Source organism: Schistocerca nitens, chromosome 4 (assembly GCF_023898315.1).
Source record: "Schistocerca nitens isolate TAMUIC-IGC-003100 chromosome 4, iqSchNite1.1, whole genome shotgun sequence".
In the NCBI taxonomy this organism is placed as follows: domain Eukaryota; kingdom Metazoa; phylum Arthropoda; class Insecta; order Orthoptera; family Acrididae; genus Schistocerca; species Schistocerca nitens.
Window position 1 is genome coordinate 388,858,963 of NC_064617.1, and position 23,250 is coordinate 388,882,212.

At 38.4% G+C, this 23,250-nt stretch overlaps 1 protein-coding gene across 1 annotated transcript in view; it reads right to left on the bottom strand.

Moving 5' to 3' along the window:
• The window catches only part of LOC126252328 (uncharacterized), a 150,932-nt gene that overhangs the window by 40,808 nt on the left and 86,874 nt on the right, over positions 1–23,250 (bottom strand). Inside the window, exon 5 of the mRNA XM_049953215.1 lies at positions 8,006–8,154. Within this exon, the coding sequence (XP_049809172.1) occupies positions 8,006–8,154 (149 nt within the window). The remainder of the gene's footprint in view (positions 1–8,005; positions 8,155–23,250) is intronic.

Sequence of the window (23,250 nt, forward strand, 5' to 3'; positions counted from 1 at the left end):
CTCATTTGTTTGTATTGAAGAATCTCTCCCATTAGTCTCTTTTTAATCACAAAGAGTGATTCTTCTCCAAAGAACGGTAGTTCAGTTAAGCACCGATTCAATTCATGTGCCAGATCATTACTGTCATGTTTCAGTAGTTGTGAGGGCAAACATATGTTGAATTTTAATGATAATGCTGCATAGGAAAGTACAAGTACTCAATAAGTTGATTCAGTTGAGTCAACTGATGAGAGAAACGAATGAATAGCAAGCGGGCTGACTGGCAGGGGTGGCGCAGGTGACAATGTGGGCGGCCCCATGAGGGGGGGGGGGGGGGGGCGCACACCCCCCCCCATATGTATCCGCCACTGGAGCCAGCTCTATTACTGTATTAGCTTTTGAAGTACATCATATTAGCAAGAAACCCCCTCTGTTTCCCAACTACATAACTCTACCACCTTCCTCCTTAAATACTATTATTTATTTATTTGTTTGTTTATTTTCTGTCCATATAAGAATCAGTTTTTGGACATTGTCATCAATTTCAGTTCATATAAACAATGGTTTAGTCAACATACATAAGTGCACACATTGATATAAATAGTGATCAGAAATTATCATTTTTTTGTTGTTGCCAAAACAAACTTATGCTATATATATTTAGAAAGTGATATTACAACTTGAAATCTTCTATTGAATAACAGCTTTTCTCTATTAATAAATGCTTAATTTAATTCTTTAAAGTGTTTAAATTAGCTTTCTTGGGGTCAGATTGTAGTTTGTTATAAAAGATTATTGTGTGTGGACTATGGTCTGCAACCATTTTTTTTACTTGCAATTCTGTGAAAGCTTTCCCTTGCCCATGTATTGTACCTATGTACATTACTGTTTGTTATGTTATATTCTGCATTGTGTTTCACAAACATTATTGCCTGCAAGATGTACATAGAGTAGTAGGGTTTGCACAGTAGCAGTATCCTGTGGACGGAGCAGAGGTGGTTTCGGGTTGCCTACCTGTGCTATGTAAATGTGTTTTTGGAGTAGCAGGTTTGTGAGGGACAGGGACTGGCAGAATCTGAAAAGGTGGAGGTCATTTTGAAAGGAGGGGCAGGAATCAGAGAAAGACATTTTTCTGGTTAGGCTGTTTGGGTAGATTCCATGGTTTACGCACATTTAAGGAACAGGATCTGGGACTGGATTTTAGCCAGGGAAAGGGATACTATTCTGAACTTGTCCAGGAATATGGAGCAGTGGTCCATTGTGGTGGGGATGACATTGGAGAAACGGAAAATGACTTAGGAAATGCCCAAATGAAGGCATTGAGTGTTTGTGAGGGAAGATGGATAACAGAAGAAGACATGTACAATATGTACAGGCAACCAAAAAAATGCACAGATAGGTACAAACATGAACAAATACATAAAAGTAGGCAGAAAAATCAACAAATACAAAAAAAAAGAAAGAAAAAAACATGTACAAAAATGTGGCAAAAGGGCAGATGAGGTAATGGAGTTCATATGGCATAGGTGGGTATGGGAAACAAAATGCAAAAATATGCAAGGGTGAAGGAGGAAATATGATCAAAAGGAATAATTATAATAACTGGTGGGCAGAACGTGGGGCATTAATGCTGCACCAACAGTCCATCCAGCCACATAGCTGTATGCTGTGGGTGGATGAGATCATTGATACATTGGGACTCAGAAGTCAGAGGCTGTCTGCTATGGAAGGTGATGAAACAGACATGAAAGAAGAGAAAGAACAGACACTGAGAAGAGTAATGTGTTAGATATAGTAACAAAGGAAAATAGCACAGAGTTTTGGGACGGAAGACAAACTGTTAGGCAAAATCAAACAATGGGAACTCCAGGTAGAATATCAACAGTATTAGGAAGAGATTAGATTGATGCTCAGTATAATGATGACCATTGAGTAGCAGAAAGGCACAATGTAAAGTCTATTACACGTTACAGCTTTTGCTCAAAGCCTTCTTCAGCTAAGAAAACACACACAGACATTCACACACACAAGCACACCTCATGCACACTTGACTGCTACCACTGGGAGCCCCAACTGGATGTGAATGCCATGTGAATAGCAATCTGTAGTAGGGCAGGGAAGAGGGAGGCATAGCAGCGTATGGGTGAGGGGAGAGAGTAGTGCGGTATAGCAGATGAGGGTATGTGAAAAGAGAGGAGCTGACAGGACGAGTGACACAAACACAGAGCATGTTTTGCCTATTACAGGCTTCTACAGGGGACTTACTGGATAAAGTCAGATAAATAACCACCTTTGGAAATCTGCTATTTGTATATAAAATAAGTTTCCAGATCAGATCACTTTCAAATCTTCCACTTCCTTGTATGCACACAATGGAGACAGTGAGCTGTGACCCATTTGCTATACTGTAGCTGCTGTATGTGTTGACTCTACTGTTGGTTACTGAAGGTGTACCTGTGATGCATGCTTTTATACACATGGTCCACATGCAACAGCACAGTTAGCTCTCCTAGTTGCAAACACATCAGTTTCTTGCAGCTGTTGTAAGCAGGTGAAAATGGTACTTAATGGACTGAGACTGTGGACAGAGCAGGTTGCCTCCACCATCCTACTTCATGTGTCTCATATTTCTTGTATAAAGGTCTATACAAAATTTCGCTAACTTTCTTTTCAAAATTCCCACATTAAAGTTCTCACTTAAGTAAATACTACACATGTTATTAAAATGGCTTAAACAAATTCCTCCCCCCCCCCCCCCACCCCCCCCCCCCCCCCAAACCTTATTATTCAGGTCATTCAGTTTGTTGTCCTGGTGCAATGAGCCAATTAGTTTAATCAGAAATGATGGCAATCAAAAGTTACTGCAACTATAAAATTTAGTACATGTATCCATAGGAAAAATCTCATGAACTAATAGCTAAATTCAGAAGGAAAGACCATTTCCAAATTAGAGTTATTTTTCTTCTCTTCAGTGAAATGTTGACATTAATCCAAAGATAATTAATTTGAAAGATGTTATTAATTACAGATTTCATTGGGTCCAAACTTTCAGTGCCAATTATAGCTAAACTACTGCAAATTTTCAGGATCTATTGATATACTTCAGATTGCTTGATTTTTCCATATCTATTGACACCCATAATAATGAGCAAGAGTCCTCAAATAAAATTTTCAATAACTAAATCTTAACATACAAGATGGATCCTATGCTCATAAAACTGGGATTCCCAATGCACAGCCATAAATTAGTACTTCATTCTTTAATAGCCTCCCCCACATGAACTATGGACCTTGCTGTTGGTGGGGAGGCTAGCATGCCTCAGCAGTACAGATAGCTGCACTGTAGGTGCACCCGTAATGGAGGGGTATCTGTTGAGAGGCCAAACAAACATGTGCTTCCTGAAGAGGGGCAGCAGCCTTTTCAGTAGTTGCAGGAGCAACAGTCTAGATGATTTATTGATCTGGCCTTGTAACATCAATCAAAACGGCCTTGCTGTGCTGATACTGTGAATGGCTGAAAGCAAAGGGAAACTACAGCCATAATTTTTCTAGAGGGTGTACAGCTGCACTGTATGGTTAAATAATGAAGGTATCCTCTTGGGTAAAATATTCTGGAGGGAAAATAATCTCCCATTTGGATCTCCAGGCAGGGACTACTCAGGAGGACATCGTTATCAGGAGAAACAAAACTGGCATTCTATGGATCAGAGCAGGGAAATTCAGATCCCTTCATTGGGCAGGTATGTTAGAAAATTTAAAAAGAGAAGTAGATAGGTTAAAGTCAGATATAGTAGGAATTAGTGAAGTTCAGAGGCAGGAGGAACAAGACTTCTGGTCAGGTGAATACAGGGCTATAAATAAAATATCAAATAATGGTAATGCAGGAGTAGGTTTAATTGAATAAAAAAATAGGAACACGGATAAGCTACTATGAACAGCATAGTGAACATATTATTGTAGCCAAGATAGACACAAAGCCCATGCCTACCACAGTAGTACAAGTTTATATGCCAACCAGTTCCACAGATGATGAAGAGATTGGAGAAATTTATGATGCATTAAAAGAAATTATTCAGATAGTTAAGGGAGATGAAAATTTAATAGTCATGGTGTACTGGAAGTTGCTAGTAGGAAAAGGAAGAGAAGGAAAAGTAGTAGGTGAATATGGACTGGGGGTAAGGAATGAAGGAGGAAGTTGCCTGGTTGAATTTTGCACAGAGCACAACTTAATCACAGTTAACACTTGGTTTAAGAATCATGAAAGAAGATTGTATACATGGAAGAGGCCTGAAGACACTGGAAGGTTTCAGATAGATTACATAATGGTAAGACAGAGATTTTGGAACAAAGTTGTAAATTATAAGACATTTCCAGGGGCAGATGTGGACTCATTGGTTATGAACTGTACATCAAAACTGAAGAAACTGCAAAAAGGTAGGAATTGGAGATGGGACCTGGAGAAACTGAGAGAACCAGAGGTTGTACAGTGGTTCAGAGATAGCATTAGGGGACAGTTGACAAGAACAGGGGAAAGAAATACAGTAGAAGGAAGAATGAGTAGCTTTGAGAGATGAAATAGTGAAGACAGCAGAGGATTGAGCAGGTATAAAGATGAGGGCTAGTAGAAATCCTTGAGTAACAGAAGAGATATTAAATTTAATTGATGAAAGGAGAAAATATAAAAATGCAGTAAATGAAGCAGGTGAAAAGGAATAGAAGATGTCTCAAAATTTGAGATCAACAGGAAGAGCAAAATGGCTTAGCAGGGATGGCTAGAGGACAAATTTAAGGATGTAGAGGCATATATCACTAGGGGTAAGATAGAAACCACCTACAGGAAAATTAAAGAGACCTTTGGGGAAAAGAGAACCACTTGTGTGAATATCAGAGCTCAGATAGAAAATCAATTCTAAGCAAAGAAGGGAAAGCAGAAAGGTGGAAGGACTGTATAGAGGGTCTATTCAAGGGAAATGTACTTGAGGACAATATTATGGATATGGAAGAGGACTTAGATGAAGATGAAATGGGAGATTCTATACTGAGTGAAGAATAGTCAAAATATGGCCCTGGGAGTAGACAACATTCCATTATAATTACTGATAGCCTTGGGAGAGCCATCCATGACAAAACTCTTCCATCTGGTGAGCAAACTGTATGAGACAGACGAAATACCTTCAGACTTTAAGAAGAATATAATAATTCCAATCCCAAAGAAAGCAGGTGTTGACAGGTGTGAAAATTTCGAAACTATCACTTTAATAATTCATCGTTGCAAAATACTGACATGAATTCTTTACAGACGAATGGAAAAACTGGTAGAAGTCAACCTCAGGGAAGATAAATTTGAATTCTGTAGAAATGTTGGAACATGGAAGGCAATACTGACCCTGCAACTTATCTTAGAAGATGGGTTAAGCAAAGGCAAACCTACATTTCTAGCATTTGTAGACTCAGAAAAAGTTTTTGGCAATGTTGACTAGAATACTCTCTTTCAAATTCTGAATGTGGCAGGTGTAAAATACAGGGAGTGAAATGCTTGAAACGCTATTTAGAATTTGTACAGAAACCAGGAATGGACAGAATCTTGAAATGAGGATATGAGTTGAGGGGCATGGAAGGGAAGCAGTGGTTGAGAAGGAAGTGAGACAGGGTTGTAGTCTATCCCCAATGTTATTCAATCTGTATATTGGAGAAGAAATAAAAACTTTGAGGTTTGCCAATTACACATCTGTCAGAGACATCAGAGGACCTGGAAGAGCAGCTGAATGGAATGGACAGAATCTTGAAATGAGGATATGAGATGAACATCAACAAAAGCAAAATGGATGAATGTAGTCAAATCAGGTGATACTGTAGGAATTAGATTAGGAGACACTTAAAGTAGTAAATGAGTTTTGCTATATGAGGAGCATAATAACTGATGATGGTCGAAGTAGAGAGGATATAAAATGTAGTCTGGCTATGCCCAGGAAAGAGTTTCTGAAGAAGAGAAGTTTGTTAACATTGAGTATATATTTAAGTGTCAGGAAGTCTTTTCTGAAAGTGTTTGTATGGAGTGTAGCCATGTATGGAAGTGAAACATGAACAATAAACAGTGTACACAAGAAGACACAGAAGCTTTTGAAATGTGGTGCTATGGAAGAATGCTGAAGTTTATATGGGTAGATCATGTAACTAATCAAGAGGTACTGAATAGAATTGGGGAGAAGAGAAATCTGTGGCACAGCTTGAGTAGAAGAAGGGGTCGGTTGGTAGGATACGTTCTGAGGCATCAAGGGATCACCAATTTACTATTGGAGGGTAAAAATCATAGAGGGAGACCAAGATGTGAATACACTAATCAGATTCAGAAAGCTGTAGGTTGCACTAGTTATTTGGAGATGAAGAGACTTGCACAGGATAGAGTAGCATGGAGAGCTGCATCAAACCAGTCTCTGGACTGAAGACCACAACAGCAACACTAGTTATTTGGAGATGAAGAGACTTGCACAGGATAGAGTAGCATGGAGAGCTGCATCAAACCAGTCTCTGGACTGAGGACCACAACAGCAACTTTAATAGATGCCGCTCATGATAAAATATATGCAAACAAATCATGATGACAAAATCAGTAGCCAATAATAGATTAACTTTCTGACCTACAGAATTTGTAAACTATTATAAATTAACAAAGTTCATTAATATCCTTTATAAGCCCAAAGCTCACCCCATTTTCAGTCAGTCTTGCTTTAGTCTTGCTCTAGTCTAGTCAGTCTGCTTTTAATATTAAGTCTTGCTCTAGTCTTTCTTTAGTTTTCGTTCAGGCTTGTAACCAGCTACATGCAGGGCTAATCTTGCATCTGTCTGTTCTCTAACTCAACTTTGGGAACCTTTTGAGCTGTATCTCCTTTTATGTTATCCGGGTTAAGAGAACGTTTTATAGTGATGATTAACAAAGAATCAAAATGTGTGTTTTGGTTCATTGGCATAATAGTTGTGACTATGATATTTATCCTGCGACTTTTTCTGTACAGCTGCATGTGAAGCAAACAGTGTTTACTTCATCTGTACTGCATGAAATTTTCACTTGAAGAAATAAGAATTATTATGCTCTGCATACGTTCAAATGGTTCAAATGGCTCTGAGCACTATGGGACTCAACTGCTGAGGTCATTAGTCCCCTAGAACTTAGAACTAGTTAAACCTAACTAACCTAAGGACAGCACACACATCCATGCCCGAGGCAGGATTCGAACCTGCGACCGTAACGGTCTCGCGGTTCCAGACTGCAGCGCCAGAACCGCGCGGCCACTTCGGCCGGCGCTCTGCATACGTCTTGTAAACATTAGAGGCTGTAAGAGACCTGGTCACCAGTGATTTTAAACTCGTGAACCTTCAATTTGGGGTCTTAAAAAGGCATCTGGCTATTTATGTTAAGGATAACTCCAACTGCAGCACTTTTAGGTGGTGATCTAGTGAAGCAGCACAGAGACCAAAGCTTATTGCATAAGAGGTAGAACTAGTTTACGCAACAAGGTGATCCACAAAACATTCTTGATACATATGGTGTTCAGCTGTACTATTACAATGGTACCATAAAATGACAGATGTGAACATGATTTGATCTTCAGACTTATTTTATATTATGAAGGCATATTTCTGGATATGGTTTCCATATTGAAACTGTCTGCTAAGTCCCATCTACAACCCCTAGAAGCCTGTAATTGGAATAGTGGAATACCATGTATATAGTGTCTATGTTTTGTATTAGTTAGCTCTGAAGAAGGACATTACCAGTAAGCTTAGTAAGATTTTCAATCTTTTTTATGTGCTTGTCAACCGCTCAACTGTGTATATATGGTGAGTTGATACCCATACATCTTCCATTATTCGTACACCATCAAAGACCTTCCAGTAACATATTTAGATAAATGTAATCAAGACTTCATAGCAGATTTTATTTGCCCAACATAGAAGTGTGAAATAGGAAACAAAAGGTGAAATATTGCAGTATCTCTATACAAAACAAAATAACTTTCACACTTACCTCTGAATAACTGTACAATGATGAAGCATTACAGGGGGCCGATACTTGACCGATAGCTTTATATTGCTGAGCAGCGACTCTAAGATGTAATTCCTCTTGTAAATCCAGAAGAAATGAATCTTGCTGACCTGATACTTGAAGGGAGTTTTCTGCACAGAAAGTAGAAAATTACTAAAGCAATTATTATTCATATTTAAACTTTCTATCACTGATGGGGCAGGCCACTGGGGGGTGTCACTTCATGAGTGATCAGGATTTCCACAGGTTCTGGAAGTCAGGAAATATCAGGGAATTTCAAACGGGTCAGGGAAATCATGGAAATATCAGGGAAATTTGAAAAAAACATTGGAAAAATCTCATTTTTTGTCTCAGTATATGAAATGGTGTTTTTACTGAGACATCACGAATCATCACTGGTTGAGTGCAACTGAGCATGTACACTGTTTCCCTGCTCCCTCATTACTACTGTATCTCCCCTTTCTACCACTGCCCTCAGCTCGCTGTCAGTGCTGCCACCCCTTCTCACCTCTAGCCTAGCAGCTGCAGAAGAGAGGCAGGAAGGCGTAAGGAATAGTTTGTTTGCATCTGATTCTCAGAGACTCAAGACGCAGCAGCCAGAGATGGCAGTTATGTGTGCATGAGTCTTGTCTGGGTGATTGTGTCAATGAGTGTGTGCTCTCATTTTCTGACAAAGGCTATGGCCGAAAATTTAGTTTTGAGAGTGTGATCATCTTTTCTACATGCCTGCCTGTGGCTCAGAGATCATGTTTACGTTGAGTTGCTACCTATCCTCATTATTATTGATTCTCAGGGTATTTGCACAAGTTATCTGTTGCACAGATTGATCACAGTGGTCCCAATTCATGAACATGCTGACTGACTCCAGAAAAGCTGGCCACACTAGTGGATTTCCAGGACAGGCCAAAACTGCAGGCCATTTCTTCAGGTATCTCTAACGGATTGAGCTTGCCAATCTGAAGCCCTTCATTTTTCAATAATGTTCAGGTCCTGCCCCTCAGATCTAGTCTGACCGACCTGCCCACAGGTCAGGTCTGTTAGTGTGTGGCGTAATGCAGAGGATTTTCGTGGTTTATCCATGAACCCAGGACTGTAGTGCTCCTCAGCAGGCCAGAGGCCAAGGGTGATGGATTTCAAAAATTGCAAAATATGATGTTTTAGAGACATTTATTTATTGTAGTACATTTTGGCACTTTGAAAGCAGTTTATGTATTAGAAAATATGGATGATAAGGAGAAGAAAATTGTGGCAGTTACTTGTGGTTTGTACGCTACTTAATCAAATATTTCTCAAGAAAAAGTCACATAATGTCTGGAAATTAATGGTTGTAACACAGTGTGTAATAACCGACAATAATGAACATAGCAGAACCAACATTTTATTGGTGATCGCCTACACTATGTGATCGAAAGTATCTGGACACCTGGCTGACAATATGGTGTTGGCCCACCCTTAGCTTTCATGACAGCTTCCACTCTCACAGGCATATGTTCAATTGTGTGCTGGAAGCTTTCTTGGGGATGGCAGCCCATTCTTCACAGAGTGCTGAATTGAGGAGACGAATCAGTGTCGGCTGGTGAGGCCTGGCATGAAGTTGGCGTTCCAAAACATCCCAAAGGTGTTCTGTAGGATTCAGGTCATGACTCTGTGCAGGCCAGTCCATTATAGGGATGTTATTGTCATGTAACCACCCTGTCACAGGCCGTGCATTATAAACAGGTGCTCGATCATGTTGAAAGATGCAATCACCATCCCTGAAATGTTCTTCAACAGTGGGAAGCAAGAAGGTACTTAAAACATCAACGTAGGCCTGTTTTGTGATAGTGCCACACAAAGCAACAATGGATGCAAGCTCCCTCCATGAAAAACACGACCACACCATAACACTACTGCCTCTGAATTTTACTGTTGGCACTACACGCGCTGGCAGATGGCATCCACCAGGCATTCACTACACCCACACCTTGCCATTGCATCGTCACATTGTGTACGGTGATTCGTCACTCCACACAACATTTTTCCAGTGTTCAATTGTCCAGTGTTTATGCTCCTTACACCAAGTGAGGCATTGTATGGTATTTACCAGCATGATGTGTGGCTTATGAGCAGCCGCTCGACCATGAAATCCAAGTTTTCTCAACTCTCGCCTAACTGTCATTCTACTTGGAGTGGATCCTGATGCAGTTTGGAATTTCTGTTTGATGGTTTGGACAAATATCTGCCTATTACACATTATGACTATGTTCAACTGTCGGTGGTCTCTGTCAGTCAACAGATGAGATTGGTCTGTATGCTTTTGTGCTGTGTGTGTCCCTTCACATTTCCACTTCACCATCACATCAGAAACAGTGGACCTAGGGATGTTTAGGAGTGTGGAAATCTCATGTACAGATGTATGACACAAGTAACACCCAGTCACCTGCCCACATTTGATGTCTGTGAGCTCCGCGGAGTGAACCATTCTACTCTCTCATGATGTCTAATGACTGCTGAGGTTGCTGATATGGAGTACCTGGCAGTAGGTGGCAGCACAATACACCTAATATGAAAAGCATATGTTTTTGGGGGTGTCTGGATACTTTTGATCATATAGTGTGTAGTGTTGGTTTACACAACTCTTCCCTCCCTTACGTGCTACTTTCAAGAGGCGTATTTTTTTCTGAAATTATTTCTGAAATCAGTGAACTTATTTTTAATCTGTCTTGTGACTCCAAGGAAATATGTATTTTTGTCACCATATGTGCTTCATTTTATTGAAATAAAATAACATCAGTGGTCTTAATGAAATGGATATATCATTTGGCTTGCTTTCTCCATTTAACAACTGTTCATTAAAAATATGTTGATGTTAGTACTTCATATTTTTGCTCATGTTAGGAAACACCATCTGCTTGCAAGTTTTATTTAGGTATTTCCTCCTTTGGCACTATGGTTTTTTGCACTGTAGCTGCAAAGACAGATTGTCAAGTTACATCTTTACTTACCCTAGCGGTCTCAAAATTTGTCAGGGGTAAATTCTGAAACTTGCTTGGAAATCATGGAAATATCAGGGAATTGCACTTGGGATACTTGTGGTAACACTGGTGATGTTGTGAGTCCTTAACTTGATAGTGCATGTTATTTAAGGACAATTGATGTCAGTTAGATATGGTCCTGTGATGAAGATACTACACACTGATTTGATGCATATACAGGGTGTCCCATTTATCTTGACCACCCTAAATAACTGTTTGTCCAGATGCAAACTACAAAATGTTTCAATCAAATGTTCTTTAGCCATCAGGGGGACATCAATCAGCATGACTGCCTTCGTTGTAGCTTTGTTTTTTACAAAGATATGAACAGTGGTATGACATTTTTGAATGGCACCCTGTTTTTTATATTTTGTAATTCATTTCTTCTCCTAAAGACCTATTCAAAAATGTATCACAGTGTACCATTCACTGAAACGCAACATTATTAATTATGTAACACAACATTGATGTTGACATTCTCAGCGCTTAGTGCAGGTACTCGTGGTAATGGAACACATCCACTTACTGATGTTGACAGAGGACAAATGTAAACATAAGTAGAATGAACACCTATCATTCTGTCAACCATCATCAGTTGAAGAGTTGTGTGAGTAGAATGTACACCAATGAAGAGAAGGTAGAAATGCTACTCATCTATGGGGAATGTAAGTTAGCAGAACAGTAATTGCAATACTGTTTTCTTATGTACAGGTACATTTAGTACAGTAGTTTAGTCCTTTTAAATACTTTTGTGTAGAATAGGCATACAGTAAAGGCTGTCCTTCCTACAACATCGACATAATGTTTCCTTTACTGTTGTTATTGTTGAAGGTAGGCAAAATGCTACGCAGGCAGTGGAACTGTACAGAGAGCAATATCCTGACAAGAACCCACATTCCCAATGGAGGTTTTCTTGTCTTGTTGGAACACTTCAGGAAATAGGTAATTTTAACCCATGACAACACAATCATTGTAGCACTCACACAGACGAAGTTGCCGAAGTTACCGTTCTCGCTTCTGTTGGTATGAATCCACATGTGAGCACACGACATCTTGAACATGAGATTGGCATTCCGAAAACCAGTGTACGTCACATTCTTACATGTCACCAGTGCCATCCTTACCATGTACACCTACATCAAGAATTGTGTGGGAATGATTTCCAGAATCATGTACAGTTCTGTCAATGCTCACAGCAGCAAATCTTTGCCAACCTGAACTTCTTCTCCAATGTTCTATTTACCGATGAATGCTCCTTCTCAAACAAAGGACAGGTAAATACAAGGAACATGCATTATTGGTCCAGCAACAACTCCTCATGGCTTAGAAAGGTGGAATATCAGCGTCAGTGGAGAGTTAACGTCTGGTGTGGGGTGTTTGGTACTATAATTATTGGCCCTCATTTCATCAACAGTAGTATAAATGGCATAGTGTATGCCAGCTTCCTCAGGCAAATTCTTCCTCCTCTTCTGGATGAAGTGCTGCTAAGATCCAGAATGCTTATGTGGCATCAACATTATGGATGTCCAGCAATAATGCCTTGCACGCACATTGTGTTCTGAACCAAAGATATCCTGCCAGATGGATTGGTAGAGGAGGAATAGTTACTTGGCCTGCTAGGTCTCCTGATTTAAATCCTCTGGGCTTTTTTTCTTTGGGGATGCATTAAAGACGTTGTCTATCACAATATTCCAACAACTCCAGTAGACATGCAGGAATGTATCGTGCTTGCTTGTAATTCTCTTCAGTAGGCAACACTGGAAGCAGTAAATAACATTTTCATTCAACAAGTGGCCCAATGTATTGGTGTCCAGGGTCACCACTTTGAGCAACTTTGAATGTTCTACTCATAGGCAATGGTACAGGAGAGTCAAAGTCAATGTTGTGTTGTGTTTTTACTTGGTTTTCATTTTTTTTCTGATAACTCCAGCAAGTGGACGAGTTTGCGAACCCGGGCTCAAAGTCAGTGTTGTGTTATGTAATTAATAATGTTGTGTTTCAGTGAATGATACAATGTGATACATTTCTGAATAGGTCTTTAGGAGAGGAAATGAATTAATGAATAAAAAATACAGGGTGCCATTTAAGAAAGTCATACCGCTGTTCATATCTTTGTAAAAAACAAAGTTATACTGAAGGCAATCTTGCTGATTGATGTCCCCCTGATGGCTAAAGAACATTTGCTTGAAACATTTTGTAATTTGCATCTGTACAGACAGCTATTTAGGGTGGTCAAGATAAATGGAGCACCCTGTGTATCTGATACATCTTATGATGAATTAGAAGCATTACAACTCATCATAGTATAATAAAATGAAGAGCATTTACGTGCAGTCTGAGACAATTTCTCTATTACCTTAGTTGTTATTCATACAGTGACATTTTCTTTATTGACTAGCAAGATAACCAAGTCATTATTCCTATGTAATAAATGTAAGCCACATCATTACTCCTGGCTAATACTAGATTTTGGTGGCTTAGTTTTCACTAGGATATGGATAGCAGTTAACCTGACATCCTCAACTACATCATGTGAGGGATGCCTAATGCAGAGGCATGCCACAATGAAAGACTCTGAAGACGCTTTTCTCATTACTTTAATAGAATTCAAATTATGGGCAATTTTAATTATGTAAATATTAATTAGCTGAAAATAACAAAATAAATAATGTGAAACAAATTAGAAAAGTAATGTGTGGTGTTTTTCTAATTACTTTAATAGAATTCAAATTATGGGCAATTTTAATTATGTAAATATTAATTAGCTGAAAATAACAAAATAAATAATGTGAAACAAATTAGAAAAGTAATGTGTGGTGTATACATAGGTTTTATAGCGTGTGCTGCATTGCTATTATGTGTAACTCTCTTGTTTCATTAATTAAACAGACTTTTTATTAAATTATACTTATTTCGTGTAGTAGCAAATGCAGTACCATATTTTTCATGTATTGTGCTCTTTCAAATGGTGAATTGTGCTTTCCTGTAATCTGTTTGGATGCTGTGGTACGAATATATACTTGTGTCATAAAAGGGCTGGTAACTATAAGCCATCAGCAGAGGTCGTTTCTCAACCTGTGACTTCCAGTGTTCAGCTCCAACAATTGGATATAGGATTGAAACACGGTGAGGTGGAATAGCTCCACTTGCCGTAATCCCACTACTCTAATCTCTCTCTCTCTCTCTGTCTCTACTCTGTACATAATACATGTACTGTGAATAAGTCAAGTCTCCAATTTTTTCTGAATGCTGTATTTTTCAGTATTTTATTATTCAGTATACAATTAACAGTTTGCTGATAAAAATAATAGTGACAGTTCATGTTGAAACTTTGTACCTAGAAAATTTTGAAGTTTTCCAATTTGTGAAAACCATATTTATTGCCAAAACATGACCCCACTAATAATTCTCCATTTTACTTACTCTTACATGGAAGCCCCCATTTTAATATTTCTAAAGGACATATTATCTTCCTTGAAAACTGTATAATTCAAAACTTATCTTTATTTAAAATTGTTGGTTTGTAGGTGGTTCAAATCTCAAAATGTAATGCTTCTGAAAATTTAATGTTATTGTCTTGTAGCCCTAATTTTTCTGCTTCCAAAAATGTATAATTTTCTGAGAAAAAAATGACAGCTTGTGGAATGTTTCAGTTAGAAAATCTTAGTTTCCAAATAAATATTGGTCACTCTTGGAAATCCCAGGGTGCACCCAAATTTTCACTCCATCAAGTAGAACCATAATTTGTACCAATTTGTGGACACCCATCCAACTGTTGATCAAAGTAATATCTTTACCTAAAGTGCATTTGTAATATATACATTTTCAGTCTTTTGAATTACTATCTAAAATATAATAATTTTGTATTTTAACATTTTGAGTTATCTATCCAACTTGCATCTTAAAATACACATCATGCACAAAGCCGTAGTCAATCTGCAGCTGGCACTGAACAAGTACAAACACTATATAATGTTCTGTGTCAATCAGTATTATACACTGAGATGACAAAAGTCATGAGATAACTTCAGATATTTTATTGAACATTGTTTTGATCAGCGTCTTGCAGCAACTTGATAGGGCATGGACTCAACAAATCGTTTTAAGTCCCCTGCAGAAATACTGAGCCATACTGCCTCTGTAGCCATCCATAATTGCAAAAGGGTTGCTAGTGCAGAATTTTGTGCATGAAATGATCTCTCAGTTATGTCCCATAAATGTTTGATGGGATTCATGTGAGTCAATCAGCAGGTCCAAATCATTTGCATGAACTATCCAGAACGTTCTTCAAACCAATCGCAAACAATTGTGGCCTGGTGACATGGCACATTGTTATCCATAAAAATTCCTCATTTTCTGGAAACATGAAGGCCATGAATGGCTGAAAATGGTCTCCAAGTAGCCAAACACAACCATTGCCAGTCAATGATAAGTTCAGTTGGACCAGAGGACCCAGTCCATTCCATGTGAACATAGCCCACACCATTCTTGATTCACCACCAGCTTGCACAGTGCCTTGCTGACAACTTGGGTCCATGGTTTTGTGGAGCCTGCATCACACTGAAACCTTACTATCAGCTCTTACCAACTGAAATTAGGACTCTTATGGCCAGGCCACAGTTTTCCAGTCACATAAGGTTCAACTGATATGGCCACGAGCCCAGGAGAGGCACTGCAGTTGACGTGCTGTTAACAAAGGCACTTGCATTGGTCATCAGCTGCCATAGCCCATTAATTCCAAGTTTTGCCACACTGTTTTAACTGATATCTTCATCATACATCCCACATTGATTTCTGCAGTTATTTCCCACAATGTTGCTTGTCTGTTAGCACTGACAACTCTCTGCAAATGCTGCTGCTCCTGGTAATTAAGTAAAGGCTGTCGACCACTGGGTTGTCTGTGGTGAGAGGTAACACCTGAAATCTGGTATTCTGAGCACACTATTGACACTGAGTGTCTTGGAATATTGAATTCTGTTATAATGTCTGAAACGGAATATCCCTTGCGTCTAGCTCAAACTACCATTCTGCATTCAAATTCTATTAATTACCACCATCTGGCCATAATCACATCGGAAACCTTTTCACATGAATCGCCTGAGTACAAACAACAGCTCTTTGAATGCACTGCCCTTTTATACCTTGTTTTATGTGATCCTATCAACTGTATATGTGCATATCACTACCCCGTGACTTTTATCATCTCAGTGTGTTTTAAAGGCAGTTGGTGACATGGATTCAAAAAACAGACATTACTATGACAGTGATATTGCAGCTAACACTCAAAGAACATGATCACTATGTTATTTGTTAGTCAATTTGTTAATTTAGTTAATGGGTGCCCAGTATTCATCAGGTGAAGGTTTGTGTCAGGCAGTATCGCAAATAATCCTGTGTTTAAAGCCAGTCTACGGTTAGAATGCAGTATGGAAAGTTCTATGTCAATCAGCATATTTTCAAATGACCTAGCGCTATATAATTATTGATTATTGCAACTTGTACGTAAATTTGCTGAACTGTTAAATGAAACAAATGCACTCTGTTCTAAAGCTGACCATCATTGTGAGCGATACAGTTAATAGACATATATAAATGTGAATATATGTTCCCATGTTGTTGTATACAATCATTTTAAAAAATCGGATTCAAAATTCTTCAGATCAACAAATGAACTTTGAAAAAAAGAAGACTACTAAGGAATGCGATTTGCAGGTCGGAAAGCCTACATGTCGGTGGCCGCCATCTCAGTGACAATTGCCACAGGCGTCCACATGGTGTCTTCTGATACAAACTAAGCCAAGCCCAACTTAGTCATGAGCCTTCTGTTTGTTGTATTGCATGTCCCATTATTGTACTCTCATCTCCTCCAAATTTCTCCCTCTTCCCAAGTCTCTCTTTCTTACATACTCTGCCCCATCATTTTTGTGACTGTCACCACAAATAATCCATATGTTTCCATTGCTGCTGTCGCACACTGCTCATGGCAGCACTTGCCTATCCTTTCTTGTTCCCCCTTCCCCCTCCATGTAGCATCTACCTGGGTAAATGTTTATAAATTGTCTGCATTGGCCACAGGCGAATACACATGTGTACTTCTCTCTGTGTGTGTGTGTGGGGGGGGGGGGGGGGGGGCGGGGGGCCCTCACTCAGAAGCTAGTTATAAGTGCAATATTTACAGTCTGGTATTTGGGCTGGAATGAGGTTTAAATCCATATCTAGACATTCGTATTTCCATTTCCCATGTTCTCCTGATATTACTTAAGTTAGATCTCTTCACCAAAATCAGAAATGATTTCCTACTCCACCCTTGTATAACTGAGTTAGTGCTACACCTATAATGACCTAAGTATCTGAGGGACATTAAATTACATAACAGAAAAAGGAACACCACATTCTCTCCCTATATGTTACAAAGACACTGCAGTTTGAAAACTGAGGGCCACATTATATGAATTGTTTGACAACTTACCTTGGAAAGAATGCAGTAATGACTTTTGTGATGGAAAACATTGAGTAATAGTAAGGATATTAAAAAGTCACATTGCATAATTATAGACAGTCACACAAGACCTCCTAATGTAAATGCTGATTTTGGAATTTTTACAGACATGTATAATCAAAGCAGAAGAATTAAGGTTTCATAACAAACACATTGACTTGTGAGGTTGGAGTTTCTGCCAGTGAATTCAGTGTTAAGGTAACTTATGAAATGCAGCCAGGTGACATCATTGACAAACACCGATATTGCGACAGGTGACCGCCCTGTCAATTTCAAGGCAAAACTCCTGCAAGTAAGCACTGTTCATGGAAATTTAAAACCTCAGTTAGCAGAGAAATTCCAGAAAGGTAACACACACCCACATTTTAACACTAGCACTACCACACAACCAAAGATGACTGGCACCCGACATTATAGGTACTGAAAATTACTAAACAATGGGTGAGGTAGCATTAACTCTGCCCTTCTGTTGACAAGGGAGAAAGCAGGATTTCATACAGAATTTAAGAAAACACCTCAATCTCTGTTTAAAAGGATGTCTGCTAATTTAATTTCAACTGCTTCCTTAATAATACTACCCCCATAGCAGAAAGTGCATGCCAGAATTTCCATATTGCTACATCCCCTAGGATTACCAGTGGCAAGACAATGTTCTGGAACAGCCAGTTTGCGTGGCTGTTGAAAGTGTGTGTGACACTTATGCTCAGTACACTGGTCTTCCATGGTCCTGATAGTCTGACCAATATAGGACATGACACGACTGTGAGGAATACAATAGAGAGATGTTTTATCTCCTTGACAGAATCTAAAAGATCCTAACCTTAAGTGGAGGTTGGAAAAGACATTTCACATCATAGTTTGGCAAAATAATAGCAATCTTGTTTGAAATACTCCCTGTTTAAGTCAGAAAGGCCACAGACATTGTTGCCAACTTGGTATTATCATCACACACACGGTGTACAGTTAGTCAAAAGTGCAACATATGTCTGATCTGTCCTTCACTATATCCAGTCTGATGAAAGGTGACTGCAAGATGGGTTAACTCAGCTGACAAACTCTCAGGGTGTGAAATGATGTGGGCTCTGTGAACCAAGCTACAAAGTACCCCTACATGCTGAGCTGGCTGTAAGGTGTGCATTGTTGAAATTCTTTATACTATCCTTTGGATAAATGAGCTTACTAACCATGAAGGCACAACAAAAATGTTCCATTCTGTCATGGAAATTCACCAGACTTATCAAAGCACCCTAGTATCCAGAACTGCAATGCCACTTGCACAGAGTGATTGTAGTTACATGCCATCAACCTCAGAGAGTTCACAACCTGCATGAGCTTCATACAGTGATGCCTCCAATGCCCCAGTTGTTCACTGTATTACTTCTTGTCTCAGCTTCTTTATAACAATCTCTCCATCCTGTACAATTATATAATTGTACTTTAAGGTATATTTCACTATCATTTCTGTACCGAAAAATACATCTTCAACTGCTGCAAGGCCTACATGATTAAATGAGCAATTGAGCAATTGAAATCTCTAGGTTTTAGGTGGTGCCTCTCCCCCCAGGTGGTATTTATAGGGGCATATTAGAGCAGAGAGATTGTTCTTATTATCATAATTATCATTATTATTATTGTAATTAATTTTAGTTTGAACACTTACAGTGTACAATTTTTGTGGCACATGTGTAGTAGCAGTTTTTAAATGGATGACATGAGTGTATGATAAATCAGTAGGAGGTCAGTAGTACTCTGAAGGTAGAGAAAAGGTACATTACCTCTATAATTTTGTTAACACATATCCAGCATTGTGAGAATTGAACATTAGCACCCATCTCGTCAAGGAGGGAAAGAAAAGGATCAGAAGTACTAAATTTAGACTATGATGCATGATGTCAGGTACACATGTTGCATTACGGAGCTATTGTTATGGTTCAAAACGAACACAGTTTGTACATCATGATCATGGTGTAGACACTTTTATTGTTCCAAGATGGCTGGTTTCAACAGCTTTATGCTGCCATCATCCAATTTTATGGAACCTGTTATAAAATTGTCATGTTACATTTCATGAAGTCAAAGCATTAAATATCACTCCCTACATACACATGTCTGTCTCTGAGGTCTATCTTCTTTATTCCTGTTATAGAATTGTCATGTCACATTTCATGAAGTCAAAGCATTAAATGCCACTCCCCACATACATATGTCTGTCTTTGAGGTCTATCTTCTTTATTCTTCAGTTCCAACATTCCTAACCTTACTTTTCCCTTCTTTCTTCTCCACCAGGAGTACCATTTTATGCTTTCTCTTTCTGCATTCATTATTCTCCATTGTGGAAACCCTTTTCTTGCCCATTTACTTTAACCTGTTTTCACATGAGTGCCCGAGATGTAGCAATACACGAGTAGATCCTGGATGTGTTAGATAATTTTAGATTCACAGCATGAACTGACACTTACTTGATTTTTGTTGGGAATGAATAAAAATGGTTGCTTACCATGACTTAATTGAGATATTTGAGATTAAGATAGAGGTGCAAATTGTTTAACAGCCCTCTTTGTGGTTAGTTCACAAGTATAGATGAACAGAAGAAACATACAAGTAGTTTATGAATCAGATAATTATGAATGTGTCATACTTAAAAAATTTAAAGTGGAATTACATTATTTATGTGAGTAAAGGGAACTAGTGTTTCTTATTCCAGTTTTATAATGATAACATACTTACAGTTATTATGTAATATGTTCTATGGTTGTAGCAACATCATTTGTCTAAGGGGGGATATATGTGGTGTAACAATGTGATGCATGGGACACCACTACTATGGTTTACCACATGTTGGAGTACCTACTGGGCATGGCATTTGTTCTATGCTGTGATGACCCTGCTTGGAGAAGCAGGTTTCACTGCCAAGTAAAGGGTGTGCCATGACAATGCTGATGGTGTCATTGTGGACAAAAGCCATTGAGAGAGATCTGTTGAAAACTGTTGTGTATCAAGCTGTCAATTTAACATTTTCAATTGAGACTGTGAGTAAAGCGATTATGGTAATGTCCCTTTGCAAGAAATGTTAATATGAAGAGTTATTGTATTTGAGAGTAAGAAGACATGCCACCTTAATTATTTACAAAATTCCATATTATGCTAAACTCTACACTTCCATTGACTATTGTAGAACCTGGAGAAGTCATAATTTTGTAGTCTTTATGTTCAGGAAAAAATAAAAAGGTGAGCTGAATAATATCCAGTAATTATAACTCATAAGCAAATTAAGTCTTGTACATTGAGTGAAAACATTACAAGCTGTTAAAAACTGTATCAGTAACTAACTATAGCTAAACAGCTATAAACTATTTGCATTTACTTAAATTAAGTTAACCACACTAAAGTTGACCATATAATCGGTACTTTAGATTAAAGAAAAGTTACAGCTTCCTAAGTTATACTAAAAAGCTGCTGTTTATCTATTAATTCTAATTTGCTGTCTACATAAACACACTACAGTCATCATAAGACCACTGTTGCTGGTATGTACTAAGTAAAGAGTACTGATTACAATGGACATTGCTACTCATATTATGTTAGATCTGAGCCTGGTGAAGAGTTTTGCACTTAACACTAAACTCTATACTAGGAGGCAATTTTACATGAAACGTTCTTCCTTTCTGTTTCATATTGTAGTTGTGGACAGCACAATTCAGTTTAAACAGATTTTCATTATTAGCAATAAACCCCACCAATATGCAACAGTAACAAGAAATGAGAGAATTATTCCAAAGGCCTTTGCAGAGGCCTCTTCAAGATATGCTGTCATTGGCTTCACACTTTTGCTAAGTAAATACGTTCCTTACTTTGACTGTGTTTCCCAAAATATAATTCTGTAAATCAGCATGGAGGCGCATGTAGACCTACCCAAAATCACCTAACACAAGAGTTTTTAAGCAAATACAATGGCAAATATTTCTAAGAGATAACCCCACTCTATTGAAATGTTGATATGGTTTATGAGTTTTTAGTCTATTTTGCTAATTCGGCTGGATCCCAAGAAATTTTACACACCGTGTTTCATTAAGCATATGACCATTAATATTTATTTCTAGTATCTGCAGATCATTTCTGTTTCCCTGGAATTGCACAGTATAGATATTTCTAAGATTAAGATTTCAACTGTGTGCTGTTAATTGGTTTCAGGCCTTTTCATTTATGATCTGGGCAGTGTCTGATATAGCTGACAGTCTGTGGATGGTCCTTGAAAGTCTCTAAATGGCCATTTACATAGGTTTAGAACAGGAGCATATCCAGACATGTTCCCAATGGGAATCTATATTTTATATTAATTTTGAATTAAATTTTATTCCTGTGGTGCCCTCAGGGGAAATTCAGAAAATGTCACAAGGCTTCTAAAATAATTAGGAGCATGTGCATTCCCGAAAAATGCATAGCCTGTCTACCACTATTAAAAAATTTGAAAATACTTTCTATTCTGTCCCTTTACATATATAAGTCCTTATATAAAAATCATCATACACTTGACACTTTCTATTTCAACCACAACTACAGCACTCACCACAGAAAGAATTTTAAACTCCCAACACCCTGTTTAAAAATTTATGCCCAAACACCAGAATATATGGGATTAAAAATGTACACTAAAATAAAAGGCAGTGATATATTTAACATGGAGCTTTTTTCATTGAAAAGTTTGATCTTTACCATTCTTGTGGAAAAGTGTTATTATTCTATTGAAGAATTCATTGAGGACAGTCTCACTCTTTCAACAAGGGAACTACACATTTTACTTTTTTGTATGCTGGAAACCATAATATATATTTGTGCAGCAGCTTCTCAGAAACTTGTGTAAAATAGTGTAAACTTTTGTTATTTTTCTTAATAATGTTTCTTACTGTAGATCTTGAAATGTATCTTAGACATCAAATCAAATTATTTGAAAACTGTGTCACATGATGAGCTAATGGCATTCCACACAACTACTTTTTGCTACAAAGAAATGACATTTTAGTTTCCTATTAGAACTTTATGGTCAGTAATTTACAGGACTGATAAATCAAGAATTATTCAGTGAGAAGATACATACATGTTTCATGTTCCTGGTGAGCATTTTTCTGCACTCATGAAATCACCTAGAGCCCTTTGTTTATCTACCATCAGCTCTCCATAGCCAAATGATATGCACCGCTATGCTGCTACACGTTATCAAACTGACTTACCCACTTGTTGTCTTCTGGCTTGAAACTAAACTAATCAAATGGCAAGCCATTAAATGTGTGATATCATACAAATAAAGTTATTTTTCAGTCACTAATAAAATCAGGTGAGTGTATCCCATCGTGCATATTGCTAGGCATCTTCGCAGGAAGTGTTGCCAAGAAGAATACCTGCTTCTACAAGGCTTTTTGGGAAAAACCACGTGCTTCACAAAGAGGTGAGCACAAGATATAGTATTGCTTGATGTTATACACAGTCTGTGATTCTCTATATGTCATTTGACATGTCATCTGCATGGTGATAGCCCATGTGTATTGGCAAATGGGTGGCAGCACTTGTGGAAATGGATTTGCACCTAGCCACACAGTTTCCCCCTTGTGAGAGATGACAGTCAGCTGATGAATGCAGTGACTGCAGCCAGTGTCAGTCAACACTCTGAGGCGGGCAATGGTGGGTGCGGGTGGCATTGCATGTAGTAACCTCTGGTA